We start from the raw sequence: 21,098 nt of genomic DNA, 5'->3' as shown, positions 1-21,098 counted from the left end.
TGCAGCAAGGTTGACCCATTAAGGGGTGGGGGTGAGCTACTTCTCATTAAATTCTAAGCAGAGCTTGACTCTGGTTGGGGTGGAAACTGTTTCTTATCTATTAGTATTTTGGAAAAGTTTATTTAGGGGATTGACACGAGGTTCAAAGAGACCATGTAGGCTTGAAATGTCCTTTAAGTTCGAGGCCAGTTTAGGCCTTCATGTATTGGTTCTAATCCCATCCGTTTTCTACTTTTAAAACAAGGCGAATTTGCTACGGACCTCACACATGGTCCGGAAGATTACCTAGCTGCCTGGTACCCAGTGCTATAGCCAAGATCAATTGATTTCGGTTCCTACCACTCTATGCTGACACCCCTCACCCATCCCCAAACACACTCACACACACACACACACACACACCTGTCTCCCTCTCCAGTTGTCTCTGTCTCTCTTACCACCCCTGTCTCTCTCCAGTCTACACCCAGGTTTCCTCCCCTGTCCCTGCTTCCTAGAGAGGAATAAGCAGTGGGCTGTCTGGGGCAGGACCCCAGAGTCTGAAACTGTCTAGCCACACAAGGAAGCCTTTCCATGCAGGCTTTGAGAAATGACTGGCGTGATCCATGATTTCTTCGTCATAGAGAAGTCACCAGAATGAATGTAAATGCATGTCTCCACTGAGAGTGGGTGTTCTTTTCTCACCGGCAAGCCCCTTGCAGCGGACAGCCTTCTTGCTGAGGAGGTGAGCTTACTGTGACCAGCCAACAGCCCCCAAAGTTTCCCCGGAGCCCAGAGCTGCGCGCGCTGGGCCTGGACCAATGAGCGCAGGTTGTGCCTAGCCCACCCGGACGCCCTCCCCCGTGGAGCGTGCGACTGGCCAATGACAGCCTGGCCCCGACGGCTTGCCTTTCTCCCCTCCCCTGTTGCTGCTCCTTTGCCCACTCTGCCCCGCCCACCCCTCTCCTGCTCCGATTGCCTCCAGAGCGCACAGCGCAGCGGAGCCTCAGCGAGTGGTCGCCGGCTACCGGCTGCCGGCGCTCCTTGCCAGGGTCCCGGGTCAGCTGCTCGCGGCCTGAATTGGCTTCTGACCCTGGGGACCGTGGGTCAGACGAACTTCATCCCTGAAGGGAACTGGCGCGGGAGAAGACGTAACAAGGGCGAGCCATGGACCCTGTGAGCCAGGTAGAACTGAACAGGGCGGGCAAAGCAGCTGGCCCAAGGTTGGGGAACGCCGGGGACCCTGACACCTGAACAGGTGTCCACAGTCCCCCGCTCATACTTTTTTCTTTCTCTCCCTTGTCTTATTCATCCGTAGTTGGCTTCGGCGGGCACCTTTCGGGCACTGAAGGAACCCCTTGCCTTCCTGCGAGCCCTGGAGTTGGTGAGTAGCTGGGAGGCAGCAGCTGCCAGGTGGAAAGAGGTCAGGTGGGGCGCTCTCCGCCCGGGTCTATTCACAGCTTGGTGTTCAGCCTCCTTCAATCCCGCCTGCTCTTTAGCTTCTCATTCGGTCCCTCCGGGGATGCTAGGTAGGGTCGAGGTCACACTGGGATTCCATGGGGAATATGGATGCATTTGTTCAGATGCTAGAATCATCTCCCTGGGAAGTGTTCTGGCCAGCAGGGTCTGGTGGGGGAGCAGGAGAGGTGGGAGGGAGGCCTCTTCCCTGGCCCCCTGTGAGCCTGAGGCTAGACGGGGTAGGTATCCAGGAACGCTTGGATGAGCTGGGAGGACTTGTCCAAACTGGAAAAGTTGGTCAGCACTGGGACAGCTTCTGTTCTGGACGGGGATACTCTGCTCTGAGATCACTGATCTCCTGGATAGAGGGCTACTCCAGAAGGCTTTAGAGAGAGGATAGTAGAGCGAACAAGGACTTCTTTACCGTGGATACTCCTCTTGGATTCTTCTGGCTTTTCCAAGACAAATCCTTGATCAGCTTTCTCCCAGGGTTGGGCTGTGGGAAGTTATATCGCTCCTCTGGTTTGTTTCTGCTTTAAAAACCCATCTCAAGAGTCCTATGTAATTTGTCTGTAGACAGGAGCAAGGCACCAAAATGGTTACTCACGAGGTCTCCTGAAGCAATGCTGTTGGCTGGACTGATAGTTATCAGGAGTGAAGTCTGTGGGTCACACATCTCCTCTTGCTAGGAGCTCCGCAAGGCTAGAGAAGCCATCAGAACACAAAGTTCAAAGCCCGTCATGTGGCATTAATCACAGGCGCTAACACGGACTAGCTAGGAAATTATGTAAGAGCCTGTTCAGTGCTTCAGAGGCAGAGACAAAGAGTGTGTCTGGATTTGACTACACGAAAGTGTGACGCATGTTTACATTATAGTCTTGGTAATCACACCTGCCCAGTGCATTGATAGGAACAACAGTGCCTGATTGGATGATCAGTTTAACCTCTTCAAGAAAGTTCTTTAAGAAGGCTCCAGCTGCCGGCTTTCAGTTGGCTATTCTGATACTATTTCCCTTATGTGTGTGTGTGTGTGTGTGTGTGTGTGCGTGTGTGTGTGTACCAAGGCAGCCACGGTGCACATGTGAGGTCAGAAGACAACCTGAGAGTTCTCTCATTCCACTTAGATTTCTGGGATGGAATTCGGATTGTCAAGTTTGGCAGTATGGGCTTTTAGCTGCCGGGAGACTCGGCCAACCTTAATATTGTTTTGTTGTTGTTGTTAGTTATTTGGTTTTGTGTTTTTCCTTGTTGCCAAGTCCAACAAGCTAAGGTGGTTTCAAAATCGAAGGATCTTTTGGTCAGCTTCCTTAGCCTCCTCCTTGGATTCTTTTACTTAGCCATTTAACCAGACATTCTTGTGGAGTGACTTCTTAAAAGTCAAAATAGTATTTTAGTTGCCAGCTTACTTGACTCCTAAGTTCAGAAGCATGACATCGCTTTCTGATATAACCTGCAACCCTCCTACATTGTCATTCTTGAAGGAATTTTTGCCCCTGCTCACAAGGTCTCTGCAGATAAATTTCTGGCCAGTCTGAGAGTTTGTTTGGATCACAGCTTTCTAGACACCAAATCAGAACATGAGGAAGCCATTCATCCACTGTCATTCTGAACATGCCCCTTTAGGTAATTCTCAGATGCGCCAGTGCTGGCGGAACACCTCTCTGGGGTACACACTACCTCTTCAGGATGCAAAGGCACTGCCATTTACCTCCCTTCACCTCTGTGAGCGTCATTCGCATTTCGCTCTTTGCGTTCCAGGCCTAGAGAAAATGTTTGTCTTTTTCCCCCCCTTAGGTGAAATGCTGGCTCCTCGATAAAGTGTGTCTCCTACCTCCCCATTTCTGCCCCTAAACTGAGTTATTGATCCCCGAGCTTCTGTTACTTTAATCATTTATTCACAGAATAATCACTCTGTATTTCATTTATTGTAGATTCTTTTTATTGAGAGTGAAAGACTACAGTACTGGGCAGAGGAAGAGTCAGCTTATACCCATGTGTGTGGACAGTGGCATGTAGAGCCTCTCTGACACACACACACTCAGGTGATGACAGTAACTTCCGGTGGAAGTACAGTCTCCTAGTACCATAGAATTTGTCCTGTCTCTCTTTCACTAGCCCCTTTCAAAACACTTGGCAAACAGCAAGTGATCAGAAAAACTTTCCATTGGTAATGACTGTGTGCTTAGACTATCCCAGTTCCTCTGTTTCTGTAGATGCCGACACAGTGATAGAAAGTGGCTTTGAGGACAAGTCTCCAATATTTGAACTATAATCCTTTTCAGCATTTATGCCCTAGGAATAAAACTCCACATAGAGATATCTGCTCCATGGGCCACTTGGATTTCTCTTCTAAATCGCCTTCAATTGGATATCTGTTGCATCAGAGATTTCTTTCTCGGAGTTCTGAAGGCAGGGAGTTTCCACCAAAGGCTGGCAGATTCTGTGTCTGGCAAGGACGCACTCTCTGGTTCGCAGATGGCACCTTCTCGCTGTCCTTATCTGCCCTTAGTAAGGGCACTCATGTGTTCACGAGGGCTCTGTCCTTGGGAGTGACACACGTCTCATCTGATACTGCCACTTTGGGGATTATGTGTTAACGTGTAAATGTTGGAAGATACATGCTCCTCTAACCCACAACATTACGTTCAATTGCATCTATTGCAACACCGTTTGCAGTGGGAAGGAATGGCAATGGCTAATAAATCCACGTAGACAAATACTTACAGGTGTAATTTGTGTAAATGATGAAATATATTACCATTAAAGACAACTAACTTAGTACTCATGTACATGGAGGTTGAGGCCTGTAATCCTCATTGATATGATTATTGTTAAGAAACGAATCCAGGCATGGTGGTGAACAGCTGTACTCCAAGCAGTACGGAGGCTGAGGCAGGAGGATCAGCTTGGAATACCCAGTGAGAGCCTGCGTCAAAAAAATTCTTAAAAAATAGAAAAGAAAGAAAATAAGCTTTTCTTTCCTTTAAAAATAGTTCATAAAGCTTTAAATGGAGAAGAACAACACTCATTGTGTTAATCCGATTGAAAGTGATGTGCTCCATCATATGTTCTGGGTACCTGTGCAGTACAACATGCTATTTACAGAAAAGAAAGTCCTGTGTGTGTGTGTCAGGGGGGTTAATATGAACATAAAGGGAAGCATATCAGTATATACAACTGAGCTATAAATAGTGATTTTTGACAAGATATAACTTGCTAGTCAGTAGTAGAGAATGGGGCAAATAAGTCGTGAAAATCAAAATTGTAGGCGTATCACTTATCTGCATTCATACATGCGAATGCTTCATAGGAACTCACATTGTGTTTTTTTTCTATGAATTTCCAAAGGCATCCTCTCCTTTTGGGCTTATAGCCCCTGGGAAGCTATGTGGAAGATACACGTATGTGTGTTCTTTCCTACGGAGAGCTTGTGGATGAAGTCAACTTGAAGCCTTAATATTGTAGAAAAGCATGGATGGAAAAGCCTTATTCATTTTCAAACGTCTCTGGGCAAGACGTTCCCATCCTTGATCTCTACTTAAATGAGGTCAGGGGGCTTTCACCTACTCTTCACAACCAGAGGTTCAAAGCACAGACCCGACTCCGGTAGCGTTTCACTTTTTCACAGTTGAAAAATGATGTGCTGTGAATTGCTTAACCCGCTATTTGGAAGTGTTACAGCTCAACTTGTCCAGTTTTTATATTTGAAAAGCTATGCACTTATCGTCCTGTCTTCTACTGGCCTTTCTTATTTTGCTACTTTACACTGCAAGTCGATGCCCCAATGTGTGCAAACACATTGTTCCCCCAACGTGTGCAAACACGTTATTTCTTTCTCCCCCTACCCAAAGTGTGTAAGCACATTATTCCCCTGTGTGTAAACACATTACTTCTTTCTTCGGCTGTCTATAAAACCTGGGTTTGCACCGTGGAATTTGTGGGAAGTGGAAGTGGACTCAACATGTTTGTGTTGCTCAGGACACAATAATGCTTCAAACACTAGCGCTGTTGGAGCAGTACTGAAGGACTACTTCCCTTTGGTGATGTTGTTTGGCTTAACAAGTCCCCTAGCACTATGTCGTAGCTTGACTAGTCCTCTAGCACTATCCCGTGTGTCTTAACTAGTCCTTCAGCACTATCTTGTGTGGCTTGACTAGTCCCCTAGCGCTATGTCATTTGACTTGACTAGTCCTCTAGCACTACGCCATATGGATTGACTAGTCCTCTAGCACTGTCTGTGTGGCTTGACGAGTCCTCTGGCACTATGCCATATGGCTTGACTAGTCCTCTAACACTATCCCGTGTGGCTTGACTAGTCCTCCAGCACTATGCCATGTGGCTTGACTAGTCCTCTAGCACTATCCCCTGTGGCTTGACTAGTCCTCTAGCACTATCCCCTGTGGCTTGGCTAGTCCTCTAGCACAATGCCATATGGCTTGGCTAGTCCTCTAGCCCTATCCTGTGTGGCTTGACTAGTCCTCCAGCACTATGCCATGTGGCTTGACTAGTCCTCTAGCACTATCCCCTGTGGCTTGACTAGTCCTCTAGCACTATCCCCTGTGGCTTGGCTAGTCCTCTAGCACAATGCCATATGGCTTGGCTAGTCCTCTAGCCCTATCCTGTGTGGCTTGACTAGTCCTCTAGCACTATCCCCTGTGGCTTGACTATTCCTCTAGAGCTATCCCCTGTGGCTTTACTAGTCTTCTAGCACTATCCCGTGTGGCTTGACTAGTCCTCTGGTATTACACTGCAGCTCCAGATTCTGCCCTTAAGGAATCAACTTGCCCAAGTCCTCTAATCCTTATCTCTGATATCTATAATTTTACTATAACATGTCTACTATTTATGACTTCACGTTTTTATCCTAACTTTGTTTCTGCCTCTTTACCTTCCCAGTGAAGCTTGTCCGTCCAAAAATGCATGTGGTCTATTTAGATGGTCACACTAGCATTTATATAACATCCATTCCTAAAGCTAAATTCCAAGCTATGGTCTTATAGAAATACCACACGCCTGTCTATCTGCTTCCTTGCTATCAAGAGATATCACGCGTGACTCCTGCTACTAGTAACAACCAATTGGTACCTATAGCAGAGCATGATATAATGATGCTCTATGGATGAGAGAAGGGAGACAATCACATTCCTCTACAAGCTTCAGATGCAGGTACATCTCCTGTGTCATGTTGTTCTGTAAAACATCGTTTAACCGTGGAGCTCAGGGATGCTAGCTAACTCATGGAGAACAAAGCCATTGGAAATGCCACAGCCAAGACTTGCCAGTGTCGCTCTGACCGTATCCCTATAAATTCTTTTATATTTGGTTTTATTTTCTGTTCATTATTAGTTAACCAAGCAAGTTTGAATTTAAAATCATTTTTCCACATAAAATGTCCACAAATGTCTTTCATTATAAAGCCAATAGTCTAATTACATCGTATGATCATTCTTTTGTTTTTACACACAATAAGCAACTCCTTTTCCCCTCTACTATAAGCAAGATGGAGAACTGTAACATAAAACATCAAAATCCAGAGTGGCAGTCTTCCATTAAGGGTCTGATGAATCTAAAGCTAAGGTAATATGCACTAAATGATAACCCTCTCACCTCTGACAAAACTGTGTTCAGTTGGGATATGAATGGATACATGTGTGATGCAAAGCAACACCCCAGAATTCAGCCCCCGAGGTTGCTCTGAGCTTACTGGGGCAGGAGGCATAAGGGCCTGTCAGACAGGAGAAAATGAAGGAGTAGAATTTCTCCGAGAGGACTCAACTCTCTCCCTCTTCCAGGTGAAGAGTGAGAAGGAAAATGGTCATGTATTCAGCTTTAAAAATTCCAGCTCTGCAAGATACGTGTGTGCAGGACCGTGACCTCCCTCGTATTTGTCTCCTGTAGGCTGTATTTGACTTCTGAATTTGTGCCTATCCTTGTCCGCTGGCTCAGCCAAATCAAACGGGAATGGCAAAAGTTGTCGAGGCAGCACAGATGCTGGACAAGGATCCGGCAAAGCTGAGCATGTGTTGGCCTCAGCGTCACTTTTGGTTTTGAGCTCCTTGTGTTGCATGTTTGGGGGACTTTCAGTGTTTGTGTTATTTGGGGATATTGAATTGATGGGAAATTACTTATGAATCATTTGTGCCTTTTCCCAAGAATACTCTTCTAATCTCTCCAGGAAAGTCCTAAGCATGCTCCCCTATCCTGATTCTAGGGAGATATCCTTATCTACTTGAAGGTCTTCCTTACACCTTGGAGATTGTGACACACATAAAGAAATCAGAGGTCTCTTTATGAGGCTATGCAACATTCTTTAAAACATCTGACCTTGTACTGTACTTACTCAGGAACAAGATAATGAAAACAACGTCAACTCTGAGAGATCAACAAGATTCGGTGGGCTAGAGGATTTGGCCACAGATCAGATTACAAGCCTCTGTACACTCAGGCGATTACAATGCATGTACAGCAAAAGAGTTAGAGTAGCCAAAGTTACCTCTGCCATACACAGGGACTTCTGTTGATGGGCAAGAAATGGTGTAGAAAGATGATAAAAGAATGAGATGTCAGGACCTTCCTTTCTTAGAAAAACTAGCTCATGCAGAGCCACTGTGGCGTCTTATGTTATGACCAAGGAGCAAAAAAGTGACAGGATTAGACATACAAATGAATTCTATAAAGATATAAAATTTAAAGCATTATAATATGTCAGAAATTGAATAATAACTGCAGCAGCTTTGGCCTGAGGGTTTTACCTAGGCACTCGGACCATTAAGAGTTAATAATACACCGCTCGGAGCATGACAATCTGCCCAAGCTGGTTTGGAGATTGTCTTAATATCTAGTGTCCTTGAAGCTACAAAGAACTGCCAGCGTGAGAGAACAGGCTACCGTATGCTTCTGGATTCTTAAAAATTGGGTTATGAAGTTGATGAGTAAAAATAATTACAAAACATAACGGTTTATCAATGATGACTAAACTTGAGGGAGCGTGATTGCAAAAGATAACTCGGTTTATCAGCCATGACCAAAAGATATGCAAGATGAAGTGAAACACGTGTCCAAAACCAAAAATTATAGAATCTCTGTTTTGGAACGACATGAATCTATCTATGCCCAATAATTTCTGTATAAATAAAGAAGTGCCCCACGGCTAGTCAGTCGGGTTCTAAGACTGTAGCCACAAGCATGGCCTGACTCACTCCTATCTCGCCTGTTCCGCCTCTGCTCTAGAACCTGTCAACCACGGGAGCATGTCGCCAGCAGTTCACGGTGTTAGCTCAGCCTTACTCTAAGAATGTTTCCCACCTCTGTGTCGGAGAGAACGCCCCTTTCCCACATCCCCACAGTGTCAGGAATTTTAAAGGAAATCATGCTTGTCAAAGTCCATGGTGGCGGAGCGAGGGTTGTAACAAGGAAAGATGGTGCTTCTGCTGGTGAATAGCAAAGGGCTGCCGGATGGAGGCTGTGCTTAGGTCTGAGGTGTGGGAGCTTGAGCTCTGCCCCCCACCAGGCTGAGACCTTCTTTCTTCAATAGCCTGCACCCTGAAACTTTTGCCTCAGCCTCCTCAGAAGTTACAAGAGTGAGGGATGATCAGACTGGAGAGATGGCTCAGTCAGTAAAGTGCTTGTTTTGCAAGAATGAAAACCCGAGTTGGATCCCCAGAAGTCAGGACAAAAGCCAGGCATGGTGGCATGTGCTTATGATCCTAACAATGGGAGTTGGAGACAGGAAGATCCTTGAGGTTTGCTCTTCAATCAAATCAGCCTGCCAAAGCCGATGAGTAGCAGGTCAGGGAGAGACCCTGTCTCAAAAGTAGATATAGATAGATAGATAGATAGATAGATAGATAGATAGATAGATAGATAGATAGATAGATAGATAGATAGATAGGAACGATGCTTAACAAACAAATGTACAAGGCTGTCCTCTGGTTTCTACATGCACACACACACATGTGCACACCATTCATGGGCACAGACACATGCACACATACATGGACACACAAAAGATAAAGTTGAGACTGACTCATCACCCAAACACTCACACAGGAGGGAGTCCAGATCACCTTTTTCCTCTTCTATCCAAAGCCCGTTTCTTGCTGTGTGCACGTTTCACACTTGTTGGATATTTGGAGGCCCCGTGATGGCTTCTTGCTGAGCAGGTGGCTTTCTCACATTCCACCCTCTCTGTTTGGAACACCCCATTTTCCTTCTACCTAACCCCAACTGGGTAGTGAATTATTTTTCATTTGGGTGTCAGCATGGATAGGGAGGCATTGCTGGATGAAGCTGACCTCTCAAGGGAGTCTAGAGCGTCCTCTCCAGTGGTGTATTTGTGTTCCAGCCAAAGCACACTGTGGTGTGCTCATCTGCTCATTCTAAAGATGTAGTGAAGCTCTCTGTGGTCAGGAGGGCTGACTCCAAGAACATCTGCTATCCCTTCCATAGCTTCCAGGCCCTAGAGGGTTACTCAGTATTAGATGGAAAAGGTGAAGGAAGGAAGGAAGGAAGGAAGGAAGGAAGGAAGGAAGGAAGGAAGGAAGGAAGGAAGGAAGGAAGGAAGGAAGGAACAGAATGGAGGATGGAATGAATAAATTCTGGAGAACACAGACTCCTCATAAAATCTATTGTGAAGAATTATAAGAACATTATAGAAGTATATGTTATCAGTCTTAGCTGTGAAAGAGATTAACACACCAACAGTGAAATGTAGAGGAAGAATAGTATAGACACTCTCACCAGCTAGGAATAGAGAAGAACCCTTATAAAAATAATAGTGAGGACTGAAATAGGGCCAGGCTGCATAGCTCAGTGTTCAGTGACCCAAGCAGCAAGAGTCCTTAACAAGGGGACTAACACTGCAGTGTTTTAGACACAACACTGCCTGCGCCCTGTATTTATTCTACCTGTTACTCATTCTAACCAGGATTCGCATCCAACATTCTGGAAGATGGAATACAATTGCCTCAGCTGGTCTTTTTTTTTTTTTTTTTTTTCAGTTTAGCCCAACGATCAACCCAGGTCATATCGTAAGCCAATAAACTAGTGTATAGATTCAGTGCCCACAGGCCAAATGTCCACTGTTATTCTGTCACTTGTGGCTAGGTTTTAAAGGGTCATGAGAGTCAAATCGTTCTCTTCTAGACTACCCTTTCCAATGGAGCTGTAGGAGGGACAGTCTCTAAAGTTATGGGCACAACAGGCCCAGTGATGGGTCGGCATGAAGGTGGTAAAAAGAGATGATTTCCAGGGCTGGAGAGATAGATCAGTGGTTAAAAGTTCTGGCTACTTTTCCAGGTGTCTCAGGTTCAATCGCCAGCACCCACGAGGCAGCTCACAACTGTCTGGAACTCCAAGACACCCTTACACAGACATAGACACAGGCAAAACACCAGTGCACATAAGAATAAAAGTTATTAAAAATAGATTATTTCCAACAGATGACCAGACACTGTAAGTATGTGTGTGGTGTATGTGGTCTGTATGGTGTGTGTGTGTGTGTGTGTGTGGAGTATATGTGCTTACGTATGTGTTGTGTTTGAGTGTGTTTGTGTGGAGTGTGTATGTCTTTGTATGTGATACACGTGTGTGTAGTGTGTGTGTATGGTATGTTGAGTATGTGTTTTTATGAATGTATTGTGCTATGTTTGTGCTTGATATGTGTGTGTATAGATTATGTGTGTGTTTCTGTATGTATTGTGTTATGCTCGAGTGTGTTTGAAGTGTATATATTTGTGTATGGGGTGTGTGTATGTGAAGTATGTACATTTATATATGTACGGTGTAGTGTTTATGTGTGTGTATCTGGTGCGTGTGTGTAATATGTGCATTTATGGATGTGTTGTGTTGTGTTTGTGCGCGGTGTATTGTGGAGTGTGTGTGTCTTTGTGTGGAGTATGTGTGCTTATATATGTATTGTGCTGTGTTTGTGTGTGGTGTATGTGTGGAGTGTGTGTGTTTGTGTGTGTTCATTGACGTGCTAGAAAATAGGAAATGTGTAGAACTATCATCGGCTTGCCTCACGTGACAAGAGCTGTCTGTTTCATGAAGAGCGGGGATTATTTGATATGCAACATCCACCTGAGGCTTGAGGAAGTGTGGGTTTGATTCCATTCAGCCATATGCTAGAGTTCTGGCCCTTTCAAATTTGTATGAGCCATGGTGTCCTCACTGGCCCACTGAAATCAAATGCGTGTCGTAAGTGTCACATCTGTGGCTTACTTGTACTGGTTAAATTTTAGCAAAATCTCTGGCAGTGTCTGGGTGGTACTACAGCTGTGGGACTGGACCTGGGGAAGACCTGATTAATGTTGATGCTGTATTCATAGTTGCAGTGAACCCTCTCCAGACTTCTATCTGTATACACAGTTTGATCAGTGCTATTCTGTCATTGCCACGTCAGTGATGTGTGTGTGTGTGTTTCTATTATCTTCCCACTGGAAAAGGTGCACAGTGAGATGACCATAAACCATATACAAATAGCATTAACTCTAATATATGCATACAAGCAGTTTTCCGATTTCTGTGCATGGTTTATTTGATTTTTATTATATTCTGAGGATTAATTAACACCCTTGCTTATACACAGAGAGGTCAAATCATTTGCCTGAGGGCAGACAATTAGCAAGTAATAAAGGATGTGAATCTAATCAGAGACAAAACTCCATGTCCTGAATCATCTTTATGAATGCTCTCCATTAATAGAGACTCCTAATCCCTACCTAGATCTGGAACATCACTGATTTCCCCATTGACAACAATAACAGAAAAGGCTTGCATCTATTCCTGCACTTATCATATACTAATAATATGCAAGACTTTAAGAATTTAAATTTTTTCTCCTTGTTCTTTCTACTGTCAAATGCGACCAGAAAATAAAACAAAATCTAAATGCTAAGTGCCCTCAAAATAGCTTCAGGGACTTTCTTACTGCTCAAAAGTTATTCCGGTTTCTTCAGAAAATTTTATTTATCTTCTATATCTTATAGAATATTCATTCACTAGTCCACTCCTTAAAGAAATTCAAATTCAGAAATCTGTTATGGACATATGCCCAGGAAGACATCTGGGGAATTTAAGAAATCTAGATTATAAACACTTAAATCTTTGGATGTTTGGGAACTTGCTTAAGCCAAGTGTGTTCCATCATTGATGATGGGGAATGAGTGAATTTTTGTCTGCTTCCTGTGTGTGCGAGAACCATGGTTCCTTAGGTTTGTTATCTGGAGAATTTGTGTACCACATAAGAAAACATTCCTCTGTGGTGTTAACAGGAAGCGCTCACCACCCATCTGGTCCATTGTAGAAGGCTTGGCTCCGCTTTTCTATGACATCATCACTCGAGGCTTTTGCTTGTACCTGAGAGACAGGTGCAGATTGCTGACAGCGGGAGTCTTTCCTGAGACAGCGGGCCCCAGTTACAAAGGGTCAGGGATTAGATTGAAACTGGCCTGTGATCTGAGTGAAACATGGAGAACTTTAGAAACATTACATCTGGAAAAGGAGGTGGCTGGCCAAGTAGGGACTATAACATGATTTGGAATATGCTGAGAGGCCAGATGTGGTGGCACATGCATTTAGTTCCAGAAGTCAGAGACAGGCAGACCTGTGAGTTTGAGGCCAACTTGGTCTATATAGTGAGTTCTAGGTCATCTAGGGATCCACAGTGGTACACTTGACTCAAACGAGAAAAGAGAAAATATGCTGGATTTGGAACCACTCAACTTTGAGCTAACCCACCAACCTTGGATAACTTCACTGAGCTTCAACTTTCTTAGGGATTTTCACCTGCATTGAAGATGTATTAAAATTTTATCTAACAGCTAGGAATCCTTGAGAAAACTCCAATATCAATTTTTGAACTATAAAATGGGATGGGCATTTAGAATACAAAACTATGGGATTAAATGGACTAAAAATGTATGAATTTTCCCATTCAATGGCTCCTTGATGTTGACTATCCCTACACCGAAAAATTAAAGCTTGCCTGGGGACGCAACTTGGTGCCGACACACATATCTAGCGCTGAGTTAATCTTCAGCCTTGCAAAACACAAAAACAAAAACATCAAAGCAAACACAGGCTGAGGTCAGGAACCTGGGAAATTTTCCTATGGGGCAATACCCCACTGACTGCTTTTAATGTTCATCTGCTACCACAGTTCTGTGAGGAAATAGGGAATGTGTGTTTTCATCTGTCATAGTTATGAAATGAAGTTTGTTCAAGAACTGCCACTGTCAGATGTCTCAATTTCTCTATGAAGCTATTGAAAGAAAAAGTACAATTATTCATGAGATCACCAACATCACTCAGGATTATATTTGAAATATATTTTAAAGTATACTGCACACTGGTAAAATTGCCCAATGGTTAGCAGCATTTTTTTTTTTTTTGGTTTTTCGAGACAGGGTTTCTCTGTGGTTTTGGAGCCTGTCCTGGAACTAGCTCTTGTAGACCAGGCTGGTCTCGAACTCACAGAGATCCGCCTGCCTCTGCCTCCCAAGTGCTGGGGTTAAAGGCGTGAGCCACCACCACCCGGCTAGCAGCATTTTTTTGTATAACCATGAGGGCCTGGTCTTTGATCCTAGCACCCCAGTGACATACAAGCCAGATATAGTCTTGTACACGTCTACAACCACAAATCTATGACTGGGAGTGGAAATGGGGGAGTTGCTGGGGCTTACTTGTTGCCAGCCTTGACATAAAAAAAAAAAAACTGCACAAAATACAAGCACCAATCTACTTGATATATTTGGCAGTATGGCATGCCTGAGAGAGGCAGGAGGTCATGCAGAGTTGCCTGAATGTCCTGCTTGGTTGATCACCAGATGTACTACTGAGCCAACATACTTTAGAAGACCGCTGCAAAACTTGAATGAAGATGGGCTGCTAAGTAGTACAACTCAGAGAGCAATAGAAGAGGGTGTCCAAGGCCCTCCTTTGGGCTCTGCACACAAACCCAAAGGGAAATGCACTAACAGGAATGTGTCTATATGCTAAGCACACACACATACACACAAACACAGATACAGACATGTGCAACATTGACTTTCAAAAGAACAAACAGGGCAGCTATGTCCCTGCTAGATAAAAAATAAAAATTCCAGTGCCAGAATTGGGTCACTTCTTTTGAAGTTTTTGAACAATGAGGTCGCCCTGACCTCCAGACATTGCAGGACATTGCTGTTGTTTTTTATTAACCACAAACACTTGGTGTTGTTATTGCTGAATATACCACACACTAGTGTCGTAGAACATAATGAAATCAAGTCAGTATACCTGGATGTTTCCTACCTAATAGCCCTAATAGATTTCTTAGTGCCAAGAGGATGCAAGCTAATGGAGGAAAAAATAATCACCAATTATACCCTGCTATAAACTCCGTGTGCTACAACAATGGCAAGTCAGCTCCCCTGGTACAATTGTGGTCAGAAACATGATGGAAGTCACTAAACACTCTCTGATTGGACTTAAGTCCTGTTCCTTATGTTGAAACTCATATCTGGAACTATTGTCAGGGAAAGAACCTACAGCTGTGTATGTCATAGGTTTTAGGAGAGAGCCTACTGCTATGATTTGCTAAATAGACATGGTGTTAGGCCAACTCCTAATGGTGTTTCATTGTCCCCATTGATAAACACATCTTTCGGCCGTCATCTGAGAACAGCTTCTCTTTACAAGAGATGGTGATTAACATAGAGACCCACAACTGAAGGAAGAGAGTAAGAAAAAGAAGAATGCTCCGCTTTAAAGGGAAAATATATACCACACCCTCTCTCCCAGGGCTCTTCGAACCTTGCAGAAGATGGGGGTTGAAAGAGTATAAGAGCCGGAGGCGGTGGATGGCATCAAGGAAACACCGTCTAGACATGACAAGAGTTGCACACGGCAAACTCACAGCGTACAGAAAACCTGTGCAGACCCAAACCAGACAAAAACCCAGCATGTAAAGAGAAGTTGGCCACACAATCTCACCCCTGACCCTGGAGTGAATGGTAGTTACTAGTTGCTGGGGAAGAGAAAGCATCTGTTTTCTCTAATGTTAAAGCCCCCACACGTCCAAGAATGTTTGGGTATCACACATTGTGATTGAAGGGTGTTCAAAAAATAATAGACGCAAAGTTGGGTTGGGGACAGGGAGGTGGCTCTGGGAAGAACTGGCAGTAAACATCATAGAAACCTGTATACCAAGCTCAAAACCCTCAGAGAAATCATAAAAATGTAAAAGATAATAAAGCGGTATGCCTCAAATTGACAGAGCGTTGAACTTTAGCTACCTCAGCAGAAAGTAACATGTTTAGTAACAGAAGCAGGTAGAGTGGAAGAGTAAACATTGTTCTTTACTTCTCTCACCTTCAAACATGTACCTTTGGCCCAGCCCATCTTTATACAACTCTTCCTGTGGCCTTCTAAAGCACACCGGTTCAGTAGTCCAGCCTGTGAGTGGCCAAGCATGGCTGTTAGCCATCCCCATGCAACCACCTGCCTCTCTCTTGCATGCCGGGCTGCCAGACATACCAAGTAAGTAGGCTGGTGTTGCATTCAAAAGTTAAGTGGTGGTGCTGGCTGCGCTGGCCATGGTAATTATAACGATTTTATGTCCTCATGGTATGTCTATTAATTAAGATCTCCCAAAATAAGCAAAAACCAGTAAGTAAAAATCACCCAGTATTTTGCTGAGAGCTAACTGAGCTAATGTTTTGAAAAAGACTTTAATATACTTCTGTATACACATGCATTTTCCCTCCGAAATGATAAGCTAATTTTCTAAGCCTGTTCTGTGGAACCAAGTATAATCATGTACCACACATGAGGTTTTTTTTTTAATCAATAACAGGTGCTAACCAGGCTGTCACAGTGGTGTCCTCATAAAACTACAGCACAAATGAAAATGTAGCTGCCTTAGCCTGTGTAAGCAAACCATTCTATGAAGCCCAGGGATGGTTCACCCAAGAATGCATGTTTCTCAAAACCTATTTCAAACATTAAGTGTTTGCATCACAGACAACAGAAATCTCAAAGTTCTAAAAGCCCAAGAGTCTAAATCCTTTTACAGTTCATGAGGAAGGATCTGAGCCGTCCTCTTCCCCAAAATCCTTGTGCTTTGGTGACAGTCTTTGGTGTTCCTTGAGTTAGGGATAATCCACCCTTCTAGTCTCTCTTCTTTCTATGACACTTGTGTGTGTGTGTGTGTGTACATGATACCAGTCATACTGAATTAGGACCTTCCTCTCCAACTGTACTCTAGAACACACAAATCTGATAACTTTATCTGCTTGACCTTGGTTCCAAATGAAGACACATTCTGAAGTCCCAGAATTAGGATTTTGTCATAGGAATCTTTCTTCGAAAGTGTAAAGGCCCAATGCCCTTGATAGTATTAGAATCTTAGAATAAGGACTATTAGCCACTTGCTTTATCTCTTTAACATAGTGTGAATTATGGTTGCATGCTTGCTACTAGATAAAATGTCTCTCTCCATAACTTCAACATCTGTATACTGTGATAGTGTGTGCTTGTTATTGAGATCACTCACTAGCCCATTAGTTTTCAAAAGCATATCATACTCTTCATAAAGCTTGTGAGCTTTATGAAGTGTGAAGATTCACACTTCCTGTGCCTCTAATACACTTAATTTTTTAAAAAATTTGCATGTACCCATGTGCTGGTGGAGACCGGAAGAGAACATTGTTTTTTATTCTATCTCTCTCTGACTTATTCCCTTGAGTCAGGTCTATCACTGAAGCTGGAGCTAGGCTGTTGATTCTCTTTTAGCTGTCCCTCATAGTGCTAGTATTACACACACACACACACACACACACACACGTGCATGCCCTATTTTTAACATGGGTTCCAATGATTCCAAGTCTCAAATTCTGCATGCATAGCAAGCACTCTTACCCACCAATGAATTTCCCTGTTAGCCTAGTTTTTAGTTGGAGAGTGTCTGGCTCAAAGTACTACATATTTTAAAGATATTTGAAAAACGAATGATTCAGTTGCCCCCAGTATTGTGGTTCTGGAGAGATCGTTCCCAGTTACACTTTTTTTTCTAATATAATATGAAGTCTGGTTGAATCATTACTTCTTTAATCTTGCATTGGAATTGTACATTCTTCATGAAGATTGCATTATGGTTTTAATTTGGAAATACATAAATAAACAGAATTGATTTATGAAGCAATAGCCACAGCTGCCAAACTCATGTAATTATTCACATGGATCTTTATGTAAGCTGCTGCTTTTGACTTTCAGGGTCATGGTATGAGTCCACTATCGGAAATTATTTAGAGCTCTATGTCCCGACTTGGCCAGTCACATTGTTGTCTATCTGAGATACAAGCAAACATGTGTGTGATTTTGCCTTCAGAACACAAAATAATTTCATATTGTATATTGAAGTTTAGACCATTCCAGTTTATATTTTGTTTGTATTGCACATTAAACGTACTTATTCCAATTATGTCTGATTTTATATTCAGGAATAGCCTAAGCCTCAGCCTGTATTCAGGGTGTTTCTGAAACTGCAGCTTGTGTGTAGGAGCTTGAGTTAGACATGTACAATTCTGTAGTGAGAATGTGGGAGGAGACTGGTGGTCCCCACAACATTACTGGTTCTCTTTTGGGAAAGGCAAAATACAAAGAGTGTTATTGTACTATTGAGGGGAGTCGAGGCATAATACGGATTTTAATTATAGAAAACCCTATTAATAAAATAAATAAATACATAAAGTATAATGAAAAATAACAGCTTCTTGATGCCACGGCCTTTTTCTTGGACCACATTCCTGACCACGCTAGCTATTAACTGAGATTATGAATCCACTCTGACTCTTTCTCACACATTGCTATTTTTAATCACTATATTAGTTAATTTTAGGTTGCTATGATAAAGCATCATGACCAAAAATAACTTATGGAAGGACTTTAATTCAGCTTATAGATCCGGACTGGTTAAAGTCCCCCATGGCAGGGAAGCATTGCAGCAAGCGGCAGGCCTGGTAGGAAGCTGAGCACTTACTTCATTGGCTACAAGCAAAAAGCAGAGAGAGCAAACTCTAAGTAGGGTGAACTGTCAGCTCTCAAAGTCTGACCTTGGAGACCTGTTGTCTTCAGCAAGGCTGCACCACCCGAACTTCCCCAAAGGACATGAACAACTGAGAGTCAAGTATTAAAATACTGGAGGGACATTCTCATTTAAACCACCACAGCCATCTCGCTCTCTCGCGAATGTAGGGAAGAGTTATTGCCGTTCGGTCTATATTAACTGTGCTGCTTTCTACATGCTGTGCCCTTTAATTTCAACAGCTGCACTAGAATGATTCAACCTATATTATCATCAGGGAAAACTTGTCTAAAGAACAATGATGTATGCTTGCAGATGGCAGGGCATTGCAGTTGGAATCTGTGTGCTATAGTCAATAGTCAATTTGAGTATCATGAGGAACTTGAGGTAAGGTGATGTGAGACTTCCCTCTGTATTCTATGCTTGCCATTAAAGAATAAAAAAACTGATTTGGACCTATAGCAGGGCAGAACTTAGCTAGGCAGGGAAAACTAAACTGAATGCTGGGAGAAATAAGGGTGGAGTCAGAGAGACACCATGTAGCCCCACTGGGGACAGATGCCGAAACTTTAGCTGGTAAGCCACAGCCATGTGGTAATACACAGATTACTAAAAATGGGTTAAATTAATATGTAAGAGTTAGCCAATAAGAAGCTAGAGCTAATGGGCCAAGCAGTGATTTAATCAATAAAGTTTCTGTGTGATTATTTCGGGGCTAAGCAGTGGGAACCAACAAGTGGCCTCTTTCCTCCAACAGTAAGAGAATATTATTATAAGAAAAATTAAGAGGATTTCAATAGATATTTTGAAATAATTATCGTGGCTGTATGGATTCATTCATCTAGTGTTACTCCCAGGTGGAGAATGGACAGCTGTCCTCGTGGAAGTGCTTGTGAATGGTTGTGATGGCCTCTGTGCAAGCTATGGTTCCGGTAGAGTGCTTTGTGGCAGCTACCAACAGGCAGTCAGACATGAGGACATTTCCATCTCATGTCCGGCTTTTTATGTTTTTGTTGAGATCCATACAAGTGACTCCAACTCTCACAAATGTATGCATCTTCATTTTCTTTCTCTTTAGGAAAAGAATCTGAGGCTTAGAAAAAAAAAAGGAACAGTGGTCCAGTGTGCTCATATAATAATAGGTGCCAGCACTGACCTTTGGCACCAGGTCTGCTTGGTTTCCAGAATGACCCTTTGTGTTTAATATAACATTAATAGTGTTTCATCCTCTCCTGTAGATCTAATCTATAGAAGTGGCTAAAAGTGTCAGGGCAAATATAGAAAAGATGATGGATTATCAGAACCTACTCAGTGTTCTTAGTTAGGTGATCAGTGTTCCTGGGGGCAGGCAGCGCAAACTCTTAGCTTATCTTTCAGTTCAAAGAAAGTGATATCCTTTTGGGTCTGGATCTCATGTGGACCTGGCTGCCTTGGAAAACTCACTGTGCAGTTGAGGCTGATCATGAACTCCTGATGTCCCTGCCTCCCACCTCCAAGCTGTAGGGATCACAGCTATGTGACATCACACTTGGCTCCAAGTTCAGTTATAGAAAGTTTTGTCTTGTTAGAACAGTAATTGAAAGCGTAGTGTTGTTTCACTTGAATTGACATTATTTTATGTGTAGAAAGTAGAACCACGGTTGCTTAGGCAAATAGTGGAAAACTTTCAGAAAAACAAGAGAATCAGGTGTTCCTGGATTTTCTGTTTTGTTTTCTTTTGACTGTATTATGGAAAAATCATTGAAACAGAAAAAAAAACAGAAAAAATCCTTTCAAATAATTTTCTTTCTACTAAAGGCAATAAATTTATTATTGGCTATCTCTACTCTAGAGAAAGTGGGGCCTGGGAGAATGGAGCTGATAAATGAAGCAGACTAAAGTCTCATAAAACAACTAACTTCATTTAGAACATCAGACAATTTATACTTTGAGGTTCAGAAAGGTCACATGAGTACAGTTCAAGTGAGTTGAGGCTGTAAACATTCTGAGTAACAGTAGCAAGTGTCACCAGGCACTCTGAAGTAAACCCACTCCTCTCTGCTGTGCCTGGGAGGTACATGAAAGCATATTCCAAGAACAATTTAGAAGAAGCTGAGGTCATGTGACTCTTGTCCTGTTTTCTTGGCATACTCACATGAGCACTTGGAATTCTCCTCACATAGCTCCATCCCTGTATTGTTTTGACAGTCATAAACTATCCTGTTAGAAATGAGAAGTGTTCAATAATGAATTCACTTAAACAACTCTAGGAGAAATGGTAATCTCTCCTCAAATTGATGATTCCAAACTTTCTTCATAAAGCCAACATAACTTTCCAATTCATTTTATACAATTAACATAACTTTGAAAAGAAATTAGTAAAGATAATAAATTATAATATAGTATTATTAATCAATTTATAAATAAAATCCTTTAAAATATAAGCATTCAAATGTTGCATCATATGAAAAATTATGATGTTAATCCCACTGGGTGAGAATAAGAACCCTACCACAATTTTTGAGCCAAATTTGAAGCAAGGTCTATTAAATACTGGCCAGCTCTATGGCTACTGGCCAGGTCTAGACCTGGGATTCCCAGAGTATATGATCAACTTACA

The 21,098-nt window shown here is 43.0% G+C and overlaps 1 protein-coding gene across 1 annotated transcript in view; it reads left to right on the top strand.

Annotated features, from left to right (window-relative positions):
- The first annotated feature begins 935 nt into the window (after positions 1-935).
- Positions 936-21,098, top strand: part of Synpr (synaptoporin) — a 312,355-nt gene continuing 292,192 nt past the window's right edge. Inside the window, exons 1-2 of the mRNA XM_057770140.1 lie at positions 936-1,161; positions 1,295-1,360. Of these exons, the coding sequence (XP_057626123.1) occupies positions 1,144-1,161; positions 1,295-1,360 (84 nt within the window). The 5' untranslated portion in view covers positions 936-1,143. The remainder of the gene's footprint in view (positions 1,162-1,294; positions 1,361-21,098) is intronic.

This window comes from Chionomys nivalis, chromosome 5, assembly GCF_950005125.1.
Source record: "Chionomys nivalis chromosome 5, mChiNiv1.1, whole genome shotgun sequence".
In the NCBI taxonomy this organism is placed as follows: domain Eukaryota; kingdom Metazoa; phylum Chordata; class Mammalia; order Rodentia; family Cricetidae; genus Chionomys; species Chionomys nivalis.
The sequence above is the reverse complement of the archived record's forward strand: the minus strand, read 5'-3'. Positions and strand labels throughout refer to the sequence as shown.